The sequence below is a fragment of the Anguilla anguilla genome, chromosome 6, assembly GCF_013347855.1.
Source record: "Anguilla anguilla isolate fAngAng1 chromosome 6, fAngAng1.pri, whole genome shotgun sequence".
NCBI lineage: Eukaryota > Metazoa > Chordata > Actinopteri > Anguilliformes > Anguillidae > Anguilla > Anguilla anguilla.
Genome location: NC_049206.1, coordinates 60,551,418 through 60,567,589, shown reverse-complemented (window position 1 = coordinate 60,567,589; position 16,172 = coordinate 60,551,418). Strand labels below are relative to the sequence as shown.

General features: G+C 50.0%; 1 protein-coding gene across 5 annotated transcripts in view; it reads right to left on the bottom strand.

The window, feature by feature from the left end:
* Positions 1-16,172, bottom strand: part of LOC118230603 (1-phosphatidylinositol 4,5-bisphosphate phosphodiesterase beta-1-like) — a 112,370-nt gene that overhangs the window by 10,464 nt on the left and 85,734 nt on the right. For 3 of the 5 annotated variants that reach the window (XM_035423747.1, XM_035423745.1, XM_035423746.1), the window contains 9 exons: positions 15,431-15,540; positions 13,299-13,434; positions 13,009-13,062; positions 12,590-12,809; positions 11,341-11,521; positions 9,604-9,680; positions 9,196-9,285; positions 8,470-8,527; positions 8,090-8,176 (listed from right to left, as the gene is read on the bottom strand). In XM_035423747.1, the coding sequence (XP_035279638.1) occupies positions 8,090-8,176; positions 8,470-8,527; positions 9,196-9,285; positions 9,604-9,680; positions 11,341-11,521; positions 12,590-12,809; positions 13,009-13,062; positions 13,299-13,434; positions 15,431-15,540 (1,013 nt within the window). Of the gene's footprint in view, positions 1-7,750; positions 7,776-8,089; positions 8,177-8,469; positions 8,528-9,195; positions 9,286-9,603; positions 9,681-11,340; positions 11,522-12,589; positions 12,810-13,008; positions 13,063-13,298; positions 13,435-15,430; positions 15,541-16,172 lie in introns of those variants that run through there. The other 2 variants (XM_035423748.1, XR_004765887.1) reach the window with 2 other exon arrangements.

Sequence of the window (16,172 nt, the reverse complement as noted above, 5' to 3'; positions counted from 1 at the left end):
ACACAACACTACACACAGCACATTACACACACAACACTACACACAGCGCTACACCCAGCGCTACACACAACACTACACACAGCACTACACACAGCACTACACAACACTACACACAGCACTACACACAGCACTACACACAGCACTACACACAGCACTACACAACACTACACACAGCACTACACACAGCACTACACACAGCACTACACAACACTACACACAGCACTACACACAGCACTACACACAACACTACACACAACACTACACACAGAACTACACACAGCACTACACAACACTACACACAGCACTACACAACACTACACACAGCACTACACAACACTACACACAGCACTACACACGACACTACACACAACACTACACACAGCACTACACACAGCACTACACACAACACTACACACATAACACTACACACAGCACTACACAACACTACACACAGCACTACACAACACTACACACAGCACTACACACGACACTACACACAGCACATTACACACAACACTACACACACAACACTACACACAGCACTACACATAATGCACAGCACTATACACAACACACACTCCCCACAACACACTGCACTACACACAACATTCCCCAAAACACACAACACACAGCACTACACACAACACCCAACACACATACATATCTGCATGTTCTTATGCGTACCCTGCCAAGAGACTGCGGATGAAAATGAGCTGTGAGCTAAATCTGAAAACACATCAAATGGCAGAATTTATGTTTGATATTCCACGTGGTCCCTTATCTCATAAATAAATAAACAAACTTGGATGAACAAGTAAGTGACGGACAGGCCTAAATTCACCAATGTGCTGTCTCTCTCCCCAGAGGCTCCGCCCCCTGCTCTGAGGTCAGTGAGGGGCGGGGTCCAGCTGAGGGCAGGTGTTAGCCTGCCAGCTCCTTTATTAGATTGTTCGCAGGGCTCTGTCACCTGAGGACAGGTGTGCCCGACTGGCTCAGTGCCCAACCAACTCTGTGCCCGACTGGTTCTGTGCCCGACCAGCTCTGTGCCCGACTGACTCTGTGCCCGACTGGTTCTGTGCCCGACGGGCTCTGTGCCCAACCAGCTCTGTGCCCAACCAGCTCTGTGCCCGACCGGCTCTGTGCCCGACCAGCTCTGTGCCCAACCAGCTCTGTGCCCGACCGGCTCGGCCAGGTAGCGGTTTATACAGGGTGCTGCTGGGTAGAAGTGAGGATTCTGTGGGGTGCAGTAGTTCAGTGATGCTGTGGTGTGTCATGCAGTGGTGATTAGCAGGCCACTCGGGCTGGTTCCTGCTCAGAAGGGCAGTTCTGCAGTACAGGAAGCGGGGGTCTGGTTTTGCTGATGGGCAGCACCAGGCATCCTGTCTCTCCCTCTCTCCCTCTCTCTCTCTCTCTCTCCCTCTCTCTCTGTCTCTCTCTCTCCCTCTCTCTCTGTCTCTCTCTCTCACTCTCTCTCTCTCTCGCCCCAGTGTGTGCGAATCACAGAGACAGGCCGGTGCATGACTCACCGATGGGGAAACCTTCATCACACCCCTGCCCTCCTCTTCCTCCATCCATCACATCCTCTCCTCGTCAGAGACGCCGCGTTTATGAGTCATGCACCGAGGTCACGCAGCACGCGGCCGGGCCCCGCCCACATCTCTCTGCATTACATCACAGTCGGCCATCCGCGGCGAATTACAGTCCCAGAGAACGCGAGCACAGCCTCAGCCTTTACACGAGCAGCAATAAATCGCCGTGCGCGAGCAATCGCTGATTTGATTGTAGAGCAGGTGCCATGGGGTGGGGAGGGGAGGGGGGGGAGGGGAATAAGCAAACAGCCAGAGAGTCAAACACCTTTTTATACTGTGTATATGAACCCACTTTCACTGTGGACCCCGTAATCACTGCTTTCATGCTTAATTACAAAGTAATAAAACTGACCGCGTTCGAATGTGTCCGTAAAACTTCGCCGGGCCGCGATGGCCTGAATCCATCTCCCCGGGATTCTATTTTTACACTGACCGCCCCGTGCTTTGCCGTCCCACAATGCAATGCCCTTCAGTCATCGCCGGCAGTGATTTCGGCCCATAAGGTGCTGCCTCACGGGCGTGCGTCCGCGGGGCGTTACGCACACGCGGGGCGCTCACACGGTCACGGCGCGCGGCGGGGGAACTGGAACAGAAAGGGTTATTTATATGAGCCAGCTCCAGTTAGCGCGGCTCCAGAGCGCTGATATAAATACCCTCCTCCGTGGCGGAGCGTTAACCCGATGGGCAGCCCTGAGACTGGGCTCTCTGCAGACTCGCGCGGCTAAAACCGGCCGCTACCAGCGCCTCGGAGCACAGGAAGTAGGTCAGAGCCGCACATCATCTCTACCTCCTACACTCCTCCTCCTGAACACAGCGAGGGGCTACCTCTACCTCCTACACTCCTCCTCCTGAGCACAGTGAGGGGCTACCTCTACCTCCTACACTCCTCCTCCTGAGCACAGCGAGGGGCTACCTCTACCTCCTACACTCCTCCTCCTGAGCACAGCGAGGGGCTACCTCTACCTCCTACACTCCTCCTCCTGAACACAGCGAGGGGCTACCTCTACCTCCTACACTCCTCCTCCTGAACACAGCGAGGGGCTACCTCTACCTCCTACACTCCTCCTCCTGAACACAGCGAGGGGCTACCTCTACCTCCTACACTCCTCCTCCTGAACACAGCGAGGGGCTACCTCTACCTCCTACACTCCTCCTCCTGAGCACAGCGAGGGGCTACCTCTACCTCCTACACTCCTCCTCCTGAACACAGCGAGGGGCTACCTCTACCTCCTACACTCCTCCTCCTGAACACAGCGAGGGGCTACCTCTACCTCCTACACTCCTCCTCCTGAACACAGCGAGGGGCTACCTCTACCTCCTACACGCCTCCTCCTGAGCACAGCGAGGGGCTACCTCTACCTCCTACACTCCTCCTCCTGAACACAGCGAGGGGCTACCTCTACCTCCTCATGGTTGCAGTGTCAGTGGATGGGGTTGTGAGGTCATGGTTACAGTGTCAGTGGATGGGGTTGTGGGGTCATGGTTGCAGTGTCAGTGGATGGGGTTGTGAGGTCATGGTTACAGTGTCAGTGGATGGGGTTGTGAGGTCATGATTGCAGTGTCAGTGGATGGGGTTGTGAGGTCATGATTGGAGTGTCAGTGCATGGGGTTGTGAGGTCATGGTTACAGTGTCAGTGCATGGGGTTGTGAGGTCATGGTTGAGGACAGTATCTAGCTCAGATGGCATGTTTACCTAACCTCAGCGAGGCTAACATCTGTAGTAAAGCTGTACTGCTGCCATGATGGTTATACAGCTGCTATGACAACGATACCACCACTATGACCATTATCCTGCCACTGTGACGGTTATACTGCCACTCTGACAGTTATAGCACCACTATGATGATTATACCACCAGTATGACTGTTATACCAGCGCACTGATGCTTATACTGCTGTTATGACTGTCCTCCACCGGGCCAGAAATGTGGTTGTGTGATGTTGGACCACAACCAGCCCAGTGAATATTACCTATATATATATATATAACTCTGCACCTCCACAGAGCCCCACAGTCTCAGCTGTGAAACCAAACAAGGACAAAAAAACAAAAACACAGACACAATCTGGACAGCAGAGGGAAAACAGCACCTCCCCCCCCCCCCCCGTCTGGCCCACTTTTACCCAGCAGTCTGCTCACACATTTTAAATTAGGAGCTCCGCAGATTCACTCTGCCAAACTGGCGAACATCAGGTCCAGAATAAATACATTTAATAAAACTTCTTTAGAACTGTACCTTGGAAGACAAATGACTTTTGCAAAAATGTATTATTTTGTAAAAATAACTGTGAAAAAGAAGCCCTAAATATAAAGCACCCCCAGGTTTGGCAGTAGAATGTTCCAGAAGAATAATGGCACTGGGGCGTATCACAGATGCTTCCCAGCAGACACTCAGCTCTGTTGCCACAGCAGTGTCAGACTCCATACTGAAATTACCCAAGACCCAGCGAACCGGAACGTGTTGCCTTCCAACCGCAGAGGTCGTGCGAACAGAACTGTCAGCGTTAGAACACACACTGGAGCAGAGTATCTGGCGTGTTTACAGGATCTGTGGCCGTGCAGGGCTGGTCAGGCAGGCCCTCGGTGGGTAATGCATTCCGGAGGCCCGGGCGAGACTGAGCGCTCGCCTATGACATCACACACAGCACCCCGCATCACACACCGGGGACAGAGGCAGGGCGGCAGCCGGGTTAATTGCATCAGCCAGATGGATGTACATTAAAAATAGATTCAAAAAGTCATTTGTTACCCCTGGATGGGGGACCTGTGTTTTTCCTCTCTCCCCTCCCTCCTTCACTCTCTTTCTCTCTCTCGTTTCTTCTCCACCTCTTTTAATATTAGTTCACAACAGTGGTTTTTGCTTGCTAATGCCACATAGAGTGGAAAAAACAGTGTTGTATTATAGACAAAATAAGGCCTGTGCTTAAATTCAGAAATCATAGTTATGCTTAACAAGGCCACAGTTAAGATTCTAAACAATTACTCATTTCTTGGATGGGGACCAGTAAACCAGGGATTCTTTTTTTGGCCAAAATTCATCACAATATTTCTGATGATATTTAAATAAATAAGAATGTATATTATTTAAATATATGTATAAATACTGTGGTGAATTTTGACCATTTTATCAGGTTTTGTGTTTCTGTAAAGTGCATTTCTTTAAACAGCTGTTTGTTTCACACAGTGTTCTTGCGGGGACCCCTGGAGGATGTAAAGTGTATTACATAAGCACAAAACAAAGTGGGGACTGCACTCTAATCTAATTTAATGGGGCACTCTTAACAAAAATGAGCTGTTTCACAAAACACCTCCAGGGAACACCTCATGCAGGGTAGGATAAAAAAATGACTAAACATTTGGAACGAAGGAGCGGAACATACACACATGGGAAACTCTGTACCATAATAAACATTCATACGAATTTAGGTTTTGGTGCACCACTCAGCAAGAAATTACTAATTGCAAATATTAATACCATTAATATTCATATTTGTGTGTAAAACTGGGTGTCACTTACTGTTAACAATACCACATCAAAACTCTGGGTAACACCTGACTTCAAAAGAAAAAATCTGAGCAGACCAGATGACCTTTTTGCACCTCTTAAATTGGGAAGGTAAGCATTAATTACCTGTTTGGTTGTATAATGCATGCTAATGGGCTTAATACACAGGTAGCGATGGATTAATCAGCAGCAGGAGCAGGCCTCCGGGAGACAGCGTGCCCAGAAGGGCTCTTAATTACCCGGGATTCTGGTGCCTGTGCACGCAGCCCTGGCACGACCTCCCCCACGCTAATTACCTGTTCTGATCCGGTGAGTTCACGATTCAGCGACACAGCCACAGAAATTACCAGCAGCGCTTCTGCAGTAAGAGCTAAACCCGCCCACAAGAGGCCCTGTTTACAGTCGCCTCCGGCACCCACACAGTCCCACCACAACAGCAGCATCCAGGGAGCCCACACGGGCCTGTTGAGTTCGCTTTGCACACTTCCTGTGCACCTGTGTGGCTCTGCGTTACCTCTGTGGATCAGCTGATTCTACGCTGTTTGTGGTCTTGAATTATGTATATGTGTGTTTGGACATGTAGATAGATGTGTGTGTATGTGTGTGCACACAACACACTATCCAGGATCCACCCTGAGGCCTGTCTCACTGCTGCCACCTACAGGTCTAGAAGTGCACTGTATGGTTTATACAGGCTAATGTGTACCAGTCAAAACCTCTATCCCTGCCCTGGAGAGAAGTTCTCACACTCAGTCAATAATAATGGCTCCAATATCCCACAAATCAGCTTCTACAGAATAATGAGCCTGTAGCATGAGCGCTAGCTCTCCTTTAGTACAGTGTAGCCTGTAGCATCAGTGCTAGCTCTGCTTTAGTACAGTGTAGCCTGTAGCATCAGTTCTAGCTCTCCTTTAGTACAATGTAGCCTGTAGCATCAGCGCTAGCTTTCCTTTAGTACAATGTAGCCTGTAGCATCAGCGCTAGCTCTCCTTTAGTACAATGTAGCCTGTAGGATCAGTGCTAGCTATCCTTTAGTACAGTGTAGCCTGTAGCATCAGCACTAACTCCCCTTTAGTACAGTGTAGCCTGCAGCATCAGCGCTAGCTCCCCTTTAGTACAGTATAGTCTGTAGAATCAGCGCTAGCTCCCCTATAGTACAGAGTAGCCTGTAGCATTAGCGCTAGCTCCCCTTTAGTACAGTGTAGCCTGTAGCATTAGCGCTAGCTCCCCTTTAGTACAGTGTAGCCTGTAGCATTAGTGCTAGCTCCCCTTTAGTACAGTGTAGCCTGTAGCATTAGCGCTAGCTCCCCTTTAGTACAGTGTAGCCTGTAGCATTAGCGCTAGCTCCCCTTTAGTACAGTGTAGCCGGTAGCATTAGCGCTAGCTCCCCTTTAGCACAAACAAAGTTTAACGCGTATGTCTGGCTGAAGCATCTCTTGTGCTAGGTACCAGTACACACTCAAGAAGACCATCTGCAGGACACACAGAGGGTTAAGCGACGCATTCACACAGCTTCTCCATGCTTATGACTTCATCATTTACCCCCAGATATTCCCCTTACGGCATTTAACGTTAATTATGAATTAGTTCAACTCCAGAGGGAGAAAGTATCAAATAAGATCATGTTTTCTGAAAAAAGAAAAAGAACTGAGAGAGAGAAAATTGGGGGAAAATGAGTTTGAGAAGACAGCACTGACTGAAATATCAGCAGCCGCTCGTTACTGAAGGGGTTAATGAGCTCAGCCCACAACGAAGCAGGAAAGAGCAGATGCTAATACAGGAGGCTTCTTCAGGTGCTGGGACTGACAGACATAGACTGCAGTCTGAACTGTGACTGGTCTGTCAGGGAGGTGACAGACTGCAGTCTGAACTGTGATTGGTCTGTTAGGGAGGTGACAGACTGCAGTCTGAACTGTGACTGGTCTGTCAGGGAGGTGACAGACTTAGACTGCAGTCTGAACTGTGATTGGTCTGTTAGGGAGGTGACAGACTGCAGTCTGAACTGTGATTGGTCTGTCAGGGAGGTGACAGACTTAGACTGCAGTCTGAACTGTGACAGGTCTGTTAGGGAGGTGACAGACTGCAGTCTGAACTGTGATTGGTCTGTCAGGGAGGTGACAGACTGCAGTCTGAACTGTGACTGGTCTGTTAGGGAGGTGACAGACTGCAGTCTGAACTGTGATTGGTCTGTTAGGGAGGTGACAGACTGCAGTCTGAACTGTGACTGGTCTGTTAGGGAGGTGACAGACTGCAGTCTGAACTGTGACTGGTCTGTTAGGGAGGTGACAGACTGCAGTCTGAACTGTGATTGGTCTGTTAGGGAGATGACAGACTTAGACTGCAGTCTGAACTGTGACTGGTCTGTTAGGGAGCTGACAGACTGCAGTCTGAACTGTGATTGGTCTGTTAGGGAGGTGACAGACTTAGACTGCAGTCTGAACTGTGACTGGTCTGTTAGGGAGCTGACAGACTTCAGTCTGAACTGTGATTGGTCTGTTAGGGAGGTGACAGACTTAGACTGCAGTCTGAACTGTGACTTGCTGGTTAGGAAGTTTGCAGTAGAAGCGTTTCCAGTCATAATCCCAAAGCAGAGCGGACAGGTTACTGCTCTCAGTAATGAAATGATTGTTCAGAGTTCAGATGCAACAGAGCTTACCTTCCTCATCGTACGAACACTCCTCCTATAATGATGATAATGACAATAAAAGCACACTTTAGCTGGTGCTAAAGTCACACATGCATTAAGATCAGCGAATGCACAGAGCAACAGCCTGAAGGCCTGAATGGTGGGAAATGATTAGAGAGGCTGTCCCAGCTCCCAAAACGAGCCTAGGTCACACTGGGAGTCCTGTGGGAATGCTGCTGTGACCGCAGTCTAAATTATTTAAGAAACGGTTTCCCGAAAACAGCACTTCTCTGAAAAACGCGTGCAGGTCACCCCGAGGAAGAGTAACCCAGGCAAGCCGGGAAAAGGGCGGAAAGTTCCGGAACGCACCTTAGGTTTCTCATCCAGGATCTGCTGCCGAATGTCCTTGTGCTTCTCCTGCAGCCTCTCCTGCCGTCTGCTCTGGGCGTCTTCCAACTGCAGAGAGTGAAACAGCACCACCATTACGGCTCTGATATACACCCTAAACAGCACCACCATTATGGCTCTGATATACACCTTAAACAGCACCACCATTATGGCACCGATATACACCCTAAACAGCACCACCATTATGGCTCTGATATACACCTTAAACAGCACCACCATTATGGCACCGATATACACCCTAAACAGCACCACCATTACACACAAATAAACATAGACACAGTGAAATGTACATTATAATGCTGTAAATACAAATACAAAGTTTCATATAAACAGGAACTCACCCGTTTGATGGTTTGTACCACTTCATTCACGTATGACCTGTTGATCTCTAGCTTCTCTCTGAAAGCACAAAGTTAATCGTCACATTCATTTGTACACACTGTACAGTTCAGCCCAGTAGACAGATAATCACAGGGAATGTGTGACATGAATAAGTGCATTCACCCACTTTTAAATTCACTGAAATGTTTCCCCTGATGCACAGTAAAACAGTGACGTCACACAGAGAGCCCATGTGAAGCCAGGCTGCAGTAAGACACTGGTTTTAGTGTGGTGTACTGCACTTTACAGCAGAGCTGGAGGTGTTCATAGTCATCACCAGCAGATCTAACAACACAGACCTCAAACCCAAAGCAATCCTGTACTGCCCTCTAGTGGGTAAACGAAACAGCAGCACATTCCACACACACACAGATCTTCCTGCAGAACACACACCAGCAGCGCATGTGAACTGCAGCTCAGGCAGAACTCCGGTGTTCATACACTCGCTCAGGACTAAGCTCAGGCCTTTTCAGGAATAAAGACGCAATCAGTTTGAAAAAAAACAAGGATGAATTCCTCGGTAGCTATTGTACAGTATTAGGCTTTTTGCCCCCTCTAGTGGAAGGTCATCATTACTGCACTGATTGCGGTAGTATGTGGACCATACTTTGTATGTGTGTGTGTGCGTACATCAGTGTGTGAGCGTGTATCAGTGTCAGTGTGTGTACGTGTGTGTATAAACTTACTCCTCTGTCAGGTTTTTCTCTTTAGACTTGGCCTCATTTATCTTTTCCTGTCTTTTCTTGTCCATCTTCTTTTTCAATTCTTTCTTCTCCCTGAAAAAAATCAATGTGACAACTGAAGGGTTATTCAATATATTATATACATATACATGTGTGTGTTTGTGTGCACACCTCTCACAGATGAACCCAGCTCACCTCTCACAGATGAACCCAGCTCACCTCTCACAGATAAACCCAGCTCACCTCTCACAGATGAACCCAGCTCACCTCTCACAGTTAAACCCAGCTCACCTCTCACAGATGAACCCAGCTCACCTCCCACAGATAAACCCAGCTCACCTCTCACAGTTAAACCCAGCTCACCTCTCACAGATAAACCCAGCTTACCTCTCACAGATAAACCCAGCTCACCTCTCACAGATCTCCTTTAGTTTTTTCAGCTGGTTGGCCTGGCACTCTTCAGCCACAGCAGTCAGTTTCTCCACCAGCTGCAGAGAGAGAGAGAGAGAGAGGGAGTCATGGACACAGACTGCTCCTGTTGCATTATGGGTATTAGCGGCACAGCTCATTCTGGTGAGAGAGGCCCGTGTTGTGAAACCAGAGTGGAGTGGTGTGTATGATTCCACGTGCTTCAGCTGTTTCATTGTTCAGGGGAGATAATTATTCGAACAGGTGACCTTGCCTGCTGCTCCAGGTGCGAGCCGATTACAGAGCTGCCAGCAGAGCAAGGCTGAAGCCCACAGGACTGAGCTCCTGCGTAATGGCGGCTGATCTAATTGAGCCTTTGCCCTTTCGCCTGAGCGGGATCTCACGCACGTTTGCACAGGAACAGGACACACTGCTGACGCCAAACAGACACGGAGCGGATCCTTCAGCTCCCGCTCCATTAGCCCGCGGCTCGTTAGCACGAGGCAGCTCGTTAGCACGAGGCCCCTCGGCTTGTTTGTAAATGCGGGAGTTTCAGGTGATGCTCAGGTGACTGTAAATGTGGATGTGTAGGTGATTGGTTCAGGTTTCACATGTTTTTAAATGTGATTGGCTCAGGTGATTGAAAGACCTGAAACATACTCTGCATAAGTACAGGAACACAAACGACAACGCCAGGCCGACGCACTGCAAACGCACAGCTCAGCTGTATACTCAACGTGCGTTCTCATGTCCCTGTGGAGGTGATAAACCCGGGTCCTCAAGGGGGTCTAAACGTGGTTAGCTCAGGTGGTTAGCTCAGGTGGTTAGCTCAGGTGATTGTAAACGTGGTTAGCTCAGGTGGTTAGCTCAGGTGGTTGTAAACGTGGTTAGCTCAGGTGGTTAGCTCAGGTGGTTGTAAAGGTGGTTAGCTCAGGTGATTGTAAAGGTGGTTAGCTCAGGTGGTTGTAAACGTGGTTAGCTCAGGTGGTCAGCTCAGGTGATTGTAAAGGTGGTTAGCTCAGGTGGTTGTAATTGTGGTTAGCTCAGGTGGTTGTAATTGTGGTTAGCTCAGGTGATTGTAAAGGTGGTTAGCTCAGGTGGTTAGCTCAGGTGGTTAGCTCAGGTGGTTGTAAACATGGTTAGCTCAGGTGGTTGTAATTGTGGTTAGCTCAGGTGATTGTAAAGGTGGTTAGCTCAGGTGGTTGTAATTGTGGTTAGCTCAGGTGGTTGTAATTGTGGTTAGCTCAGGTGATTGTAAAGGTGGTTAGCTCAGGTGGTTGTAATTGTGGTTAGCTCAGGTGATTGTAAAGGTGGTTAGCTCAGGTGGTTGTAAACGTGGTTAGCTCAGGTGGTTAGCTCAGGTGGTTGTAAACGTGGTTAGCTCAGGTGGTCAGCTCAGGTGGTTGTAAACGTGGTTAGCTCAGGTGGTTAGCTCAGGTGGTTGTAAACGTGGTTAGCTCAGGTGGTTAGCTCAGGTGGTTGTAAACATGGTTAGCTCAGGTGGTTAGCTCAGGTGGTTGTAAACGTGGTTAGCTCAGGTGGTTGTAAACGTGGTTAGCTCAGGTGGTTAGCTCAGGTGGTTGTAAACGTGGTTAGCTCAGGTGGTTAGCTCAGGTGGTTGTAAAGGTGGTTAGCTCAGGTGGTTAGCTCAGGTGGTTGTAAACGTGGTTAGCTCAGGTGGTTAGCTCAGGTGATTGTAAAGGTGGTTAGCTCAGGTGGTTGTAAAGGTGGTTAGCGCACCTGTTTCATGTGCTGGTGTTTCTGGTACTTCTCGCTGTAGTACTGCTCCTGCCGCAGGTCCAGGAGCTGCTTCTGCTGCTGCTCCTTCAGTTCGGCCATCTTCTGGCTGCTCTCCAGGTCCAGCGCGGCCAGCTCCTGCTCCATGGCCGACAGCTGGTGCTCCGGGCTGTAGGACGAGGCTCTGCACGAAACAGGAGGGACACCGAGCTGAACGCCACGCCCACACCTGTATCACACCCCACACCTGTACTAAACCCACACCTGTATCACACCCCACACCTGTATCACACCCCACACCTGTACTAAACCCACACCTGTATCACACCCCACACCTGTACTAAACCCACACCTGTATCACACCCCACACCTGTACTAAACCCACACCTGTATCACACCCCACACCTGTACTAAACCCACACCTGTATCACACCCCACACCTGTATCACACCCCACACCTGTACTAAACCCACACCTGTATCACACCCCACACCTGTACTAAACCCACACCTGTATCACACCCCACACCTGTACTAAACCCACACCTGTATCACACCCCACACCTGTATCACACCCCACACCTGTACTAAACCCACACCTGTATCACACCCCACACCTGTACTAAACCCACACCTGTATCACACCCCACACCTGTACTAAACACACACCTGTATCACACCCCACACCTGTACTAAACACACACCTGTATCACACCCCACACCTGTATCACACCCCACACCTGTACTAAACCCACACCTGTACTACACCTGTACTACACCCACACCTGTACTACACCTGTACCGCATGCTACACCTGTACCACACCCATACCTGTACCACACGCTACACCTGTACCACACCCACACCTGTACTACACCCACACCTATACCACACCCCACACACACACACAGCCAGTGATACACACACACACACACACACACACATGCACACAAGCATAAGTATACACAGAGAGAGAGTGAGAGAGAGCGAGAGTGAGAGTGAGTGAGATAGAGAGTGAGAGAGAGTGAGCAAGAGAAACAGTGTGAGAGAAACAGACAGAAAGGGAGGAAGAGAAACAGAGCGAGTGAGAGAAACAGACAGAAAGGGAGGAAGAGAAACAGAGCGAGTGAGAGAAACAGACAGAAAGGGAGGAAGAGAACAGAGCGAGTGAGAGAAACAGACAGAAAGGGAGGGAGGGAGGAGGGAGGGAGTGAGGGGGGGGGGGGCGCAGCGACTGAGCGAACAGAACCCACCTTTTCTTACCGTCTCGTTTGGCGGACTTGTGCAGCAGGGCCCGTCTGCGCAGGTACTCGTTCTGGAACTCCGCGTACCTGGCCGTGTGCTCTTTGATCATGTCTGTGGTCTTCTTGTGGTGCTTCTTCACCAGGTCCTTCATCTCTTTGTACTGCTTCCTCTGCTCCCGAACGAAGGCCTTCTGCTGCTTCAGCTCCTCCACGCTCTGAGCCTCCGCCTCTGTAACAGCGACCACACCGCTATAAGCCTTCACCACATTGGCCCATGCTGAACCCGCACATCTGTAAACTACCCCACTATTGGCCAGGTTTCCTGCCTCACCAGAACCCCCCCCTCCCAGTGGTGGAATGAGCTCCTGCTGAGGTCAGCAGAGCAGAAAGCCTGAAGACCCAGCTCTCCACCCGCTGATTACACTCACCTGTGAGCACACTCTGTATGATGTCTTCAGTCTTCACCACTGGCTTCATTGACCCTGAAACACACACACACTCAAGTCAGAACATGCCCACTGCTCCCTGAAACACACACACACTCAAATCAGAACATGCCAGTTCTCTCTGGTACTGCTTCTCTGACCCTGAAACACACACACACGGCTGGTTTAAATCAGAAGTGCCCCTTGCTCTCTGATACTGCTTCAGCTGTTAGCCCCCATTCACCCAGCAGACCGTGCAGTGAAGTCAATAACGACACACGGATTCGGGGTACCTGTGGACTGGGGAGCATGAGTGATCTGGGACGGCGTTTTGGGGGTGATGCAGGGGGCATGGTTCACCCCGTTCTCTGCTGGGGCGGGTTTGGGGTCACTGTTGGGTTCAGACGGTGCGTCACCACTGGGCTCCACCTGGAAACCAATAACATCCAGAACGGTGTTCCCTTTGTGAGAGTGAACCTCTCTGACAGGCAAAGAGCATCCACAGCAGGGGAACACAGGGGAGCTGACGGATTTAAGCACCGGTTAACTGCATACACAACACTTCAGCTCCTTTAGCCAATCAGAATTAGGCACACTTCAGCTCCTTTAGCCAATCAGAATTAGGCACACATCACTTCACTGCTGTGCTTCCTGCTCTCACCTCCACATCTGCAACCAATTCTGACCCAAGAATCCAGGTGAGGGGAGTTCACTGTGGAATTGACCTTATTTAAGTACTGAGTAACAAAATAATCCAGCAGACCATGCGGCTCACCTGGACCAGACCCAGGGACCCTGTACCGTGTTCTGAGAAACTGAACATCCTGCACCCCAAAAAAGGCTTCTTTAAAACCCCACGTTTCACTAACACCCAAATACAACAACACACCCAAATAAAACAGAACCTCTCTGCAGACGCACAGGGAACAGAGGTCACAGGAAAGCTGTGCTTCTGATTTTAGTCTCTCTCAGTGACCCCCTATCATTGGGCTCTCTTGCAGTTTTCTGGTTTTGTTCTGGTCCTTCAAACACAGCTGACTTTCACGCACCGTAACATTCAGCAATAGTGCTGAATCACACCTTAAATCTTAAATCTGATAGTTCAGTATGACTCATAAAGCACATTAACATACTGAAGTACACAAGGTACATCAATGGCTTTCACCTTACCAGCACGACAAAAAATGACACATGACAATGCCACCTATAATGCCACCTGTCTGCCACCTATAATCACATGACAACCATCTTGACATCAGAAACTAGAAGCACACACACAATCTCAACCTTTCATGGGTGAGGATTCATTTAAAATCAAACACGACTTCACCCCAGCAGTTCCAGCAGCGAAACCAAATCCGTTTTTCCCAGTAAAGCCTCCCCTCAGCGCGATGGTTCCGCCAGACGAGCCAGGAGGACAGAACCCAAAGCTGACAGGTGAAGCTACGGCAGAAGCAGAATGCAGGTGAAGGTGTCTGTACCTGAGCCCAGGGCTGGAGGGTGTAAACGTAGCTCTGGTAGCCCACTCTCCTCAGCATGGTCGCTCTTTCTCTCTCTCTTTTCTCTCTCTTTCTCTCTTTCTCTCCCGCTCTCCTTCTCTCTTTCTCTCTCTCACACCGCTGTACTGAAGCCCGCTCCTGCGCTGCCCCCCCCCCCCCCCGCAGCGCCGGCCCTTTAAGAGCGCCCCACAGGCAGCTGGGCTCTCCAGACAGCCGCAGCTCCTCAGGTGGCCGTTGCCATGGCGTCAGCCTGGAGTGGCTTCCGATTGGCTCTCCCTGCTGCCTCTTCTGACGTGCTCTGAAGGTGACTGTACTTACGAGGGCTGAGATGGCCCTTGTGAACCCCCCCCCCCCCCCCGCCCCCCGCCAAAAGGATGCAATCTCCCGCTCCTAACTTATTGGTAGTCACGGCGGTCCGTGGCGACCGTCGCCAGGCCGACGGCTGAGGTGGACCCCCTCTACACCCGTCTGACCTGCGCTGCCACACCAAGGCCACGTGCTGGGACCCCACGCGGGGAGAGTGCGCTGTAGGGACCCCACGCGGGGAGAGTGCGCTGTAGGGACCCCACGCGGGGAGAGTGCGCTGTACGCACCGCTGCATTTCAACAACCCATCAACGTCATTCCCCACTTCACTTAGCACTCTGGTCTCATGACCAGAAACTCTTCAGAAAATATAAAAAGTACAGGTGTTCACACAGCGAATGTTGGTTCCAATCTCAGAATGGTTTTGGCAAATATCTTGCATATAGTATTAAGTATTACATATTAAATAGTAAAAGTTACGCTGGCTGAACTACATGCACTAAGGATTGACTGATCGATTGAAGCATGAACTGAAATGTTTTGGGCTTCATAAACATGTAACAAAAATCCCCTGGAAGTGACATCACAGGTAGGACAGAAACAATATGACGCTCGTCCCACCTCCTTGCTGATAACTTCCTCCTCCTCCAGAGTGAGCGCTGCGAGCTGATTGGCTCTCTGCTCCATCAGGTTGACGTATCTGATCGGGTTGGACAGCGCCTCGATCACGTCTGCGCGGGAAAAGACAGAAACAGTGGATCACCTCCTCGCTCCGGACCCTGCCTGAGTCGCAGTTATGTGAGTGTGTGAGCGGGCGGAACCAGGTACCAAGTACAGGTGTAACCAGGTATCAGGTACAGGTGTAACCAGGTACCAAGTACAGGTGTAACCAGGTATCAGGTACAGGTGTAACCAGGTACCAAGTACAGGTGTAACCAGGTATCAGGTACAGGTGTAACCAGGTACCAAGTACAGGTGTAACCAGGTACCAGGTACAGGTGTAACCAGGTATCAGGTACAGGTGTAACCAGGTACCAGGTACAGATGTAACGAGGTACCAGGTACAGGTGTAACCAGGTATCAGGTACAGGTGTAACCAGGTACTGTAGAACACTCAGCTGAGAGAGTCAGACTGTTATTTATGTTTTGTGGGAACTGCTTGTGTAGCTACATATTCTGCGTAAGGTGGAAATATGTCTACAGACCGAAGGAGAGAAAAGACTAGAGTGTAGTGAGAGTAACTGATAGTAGAGCCCAGTGAATTTAACAGAAGCTAATCAGATGCAGCAGATAAATGAAGAAGCATTAACAGATACTGCAGGACCACTATGAAATTTAGTATGGTCGCAGGCAGACCAAAACT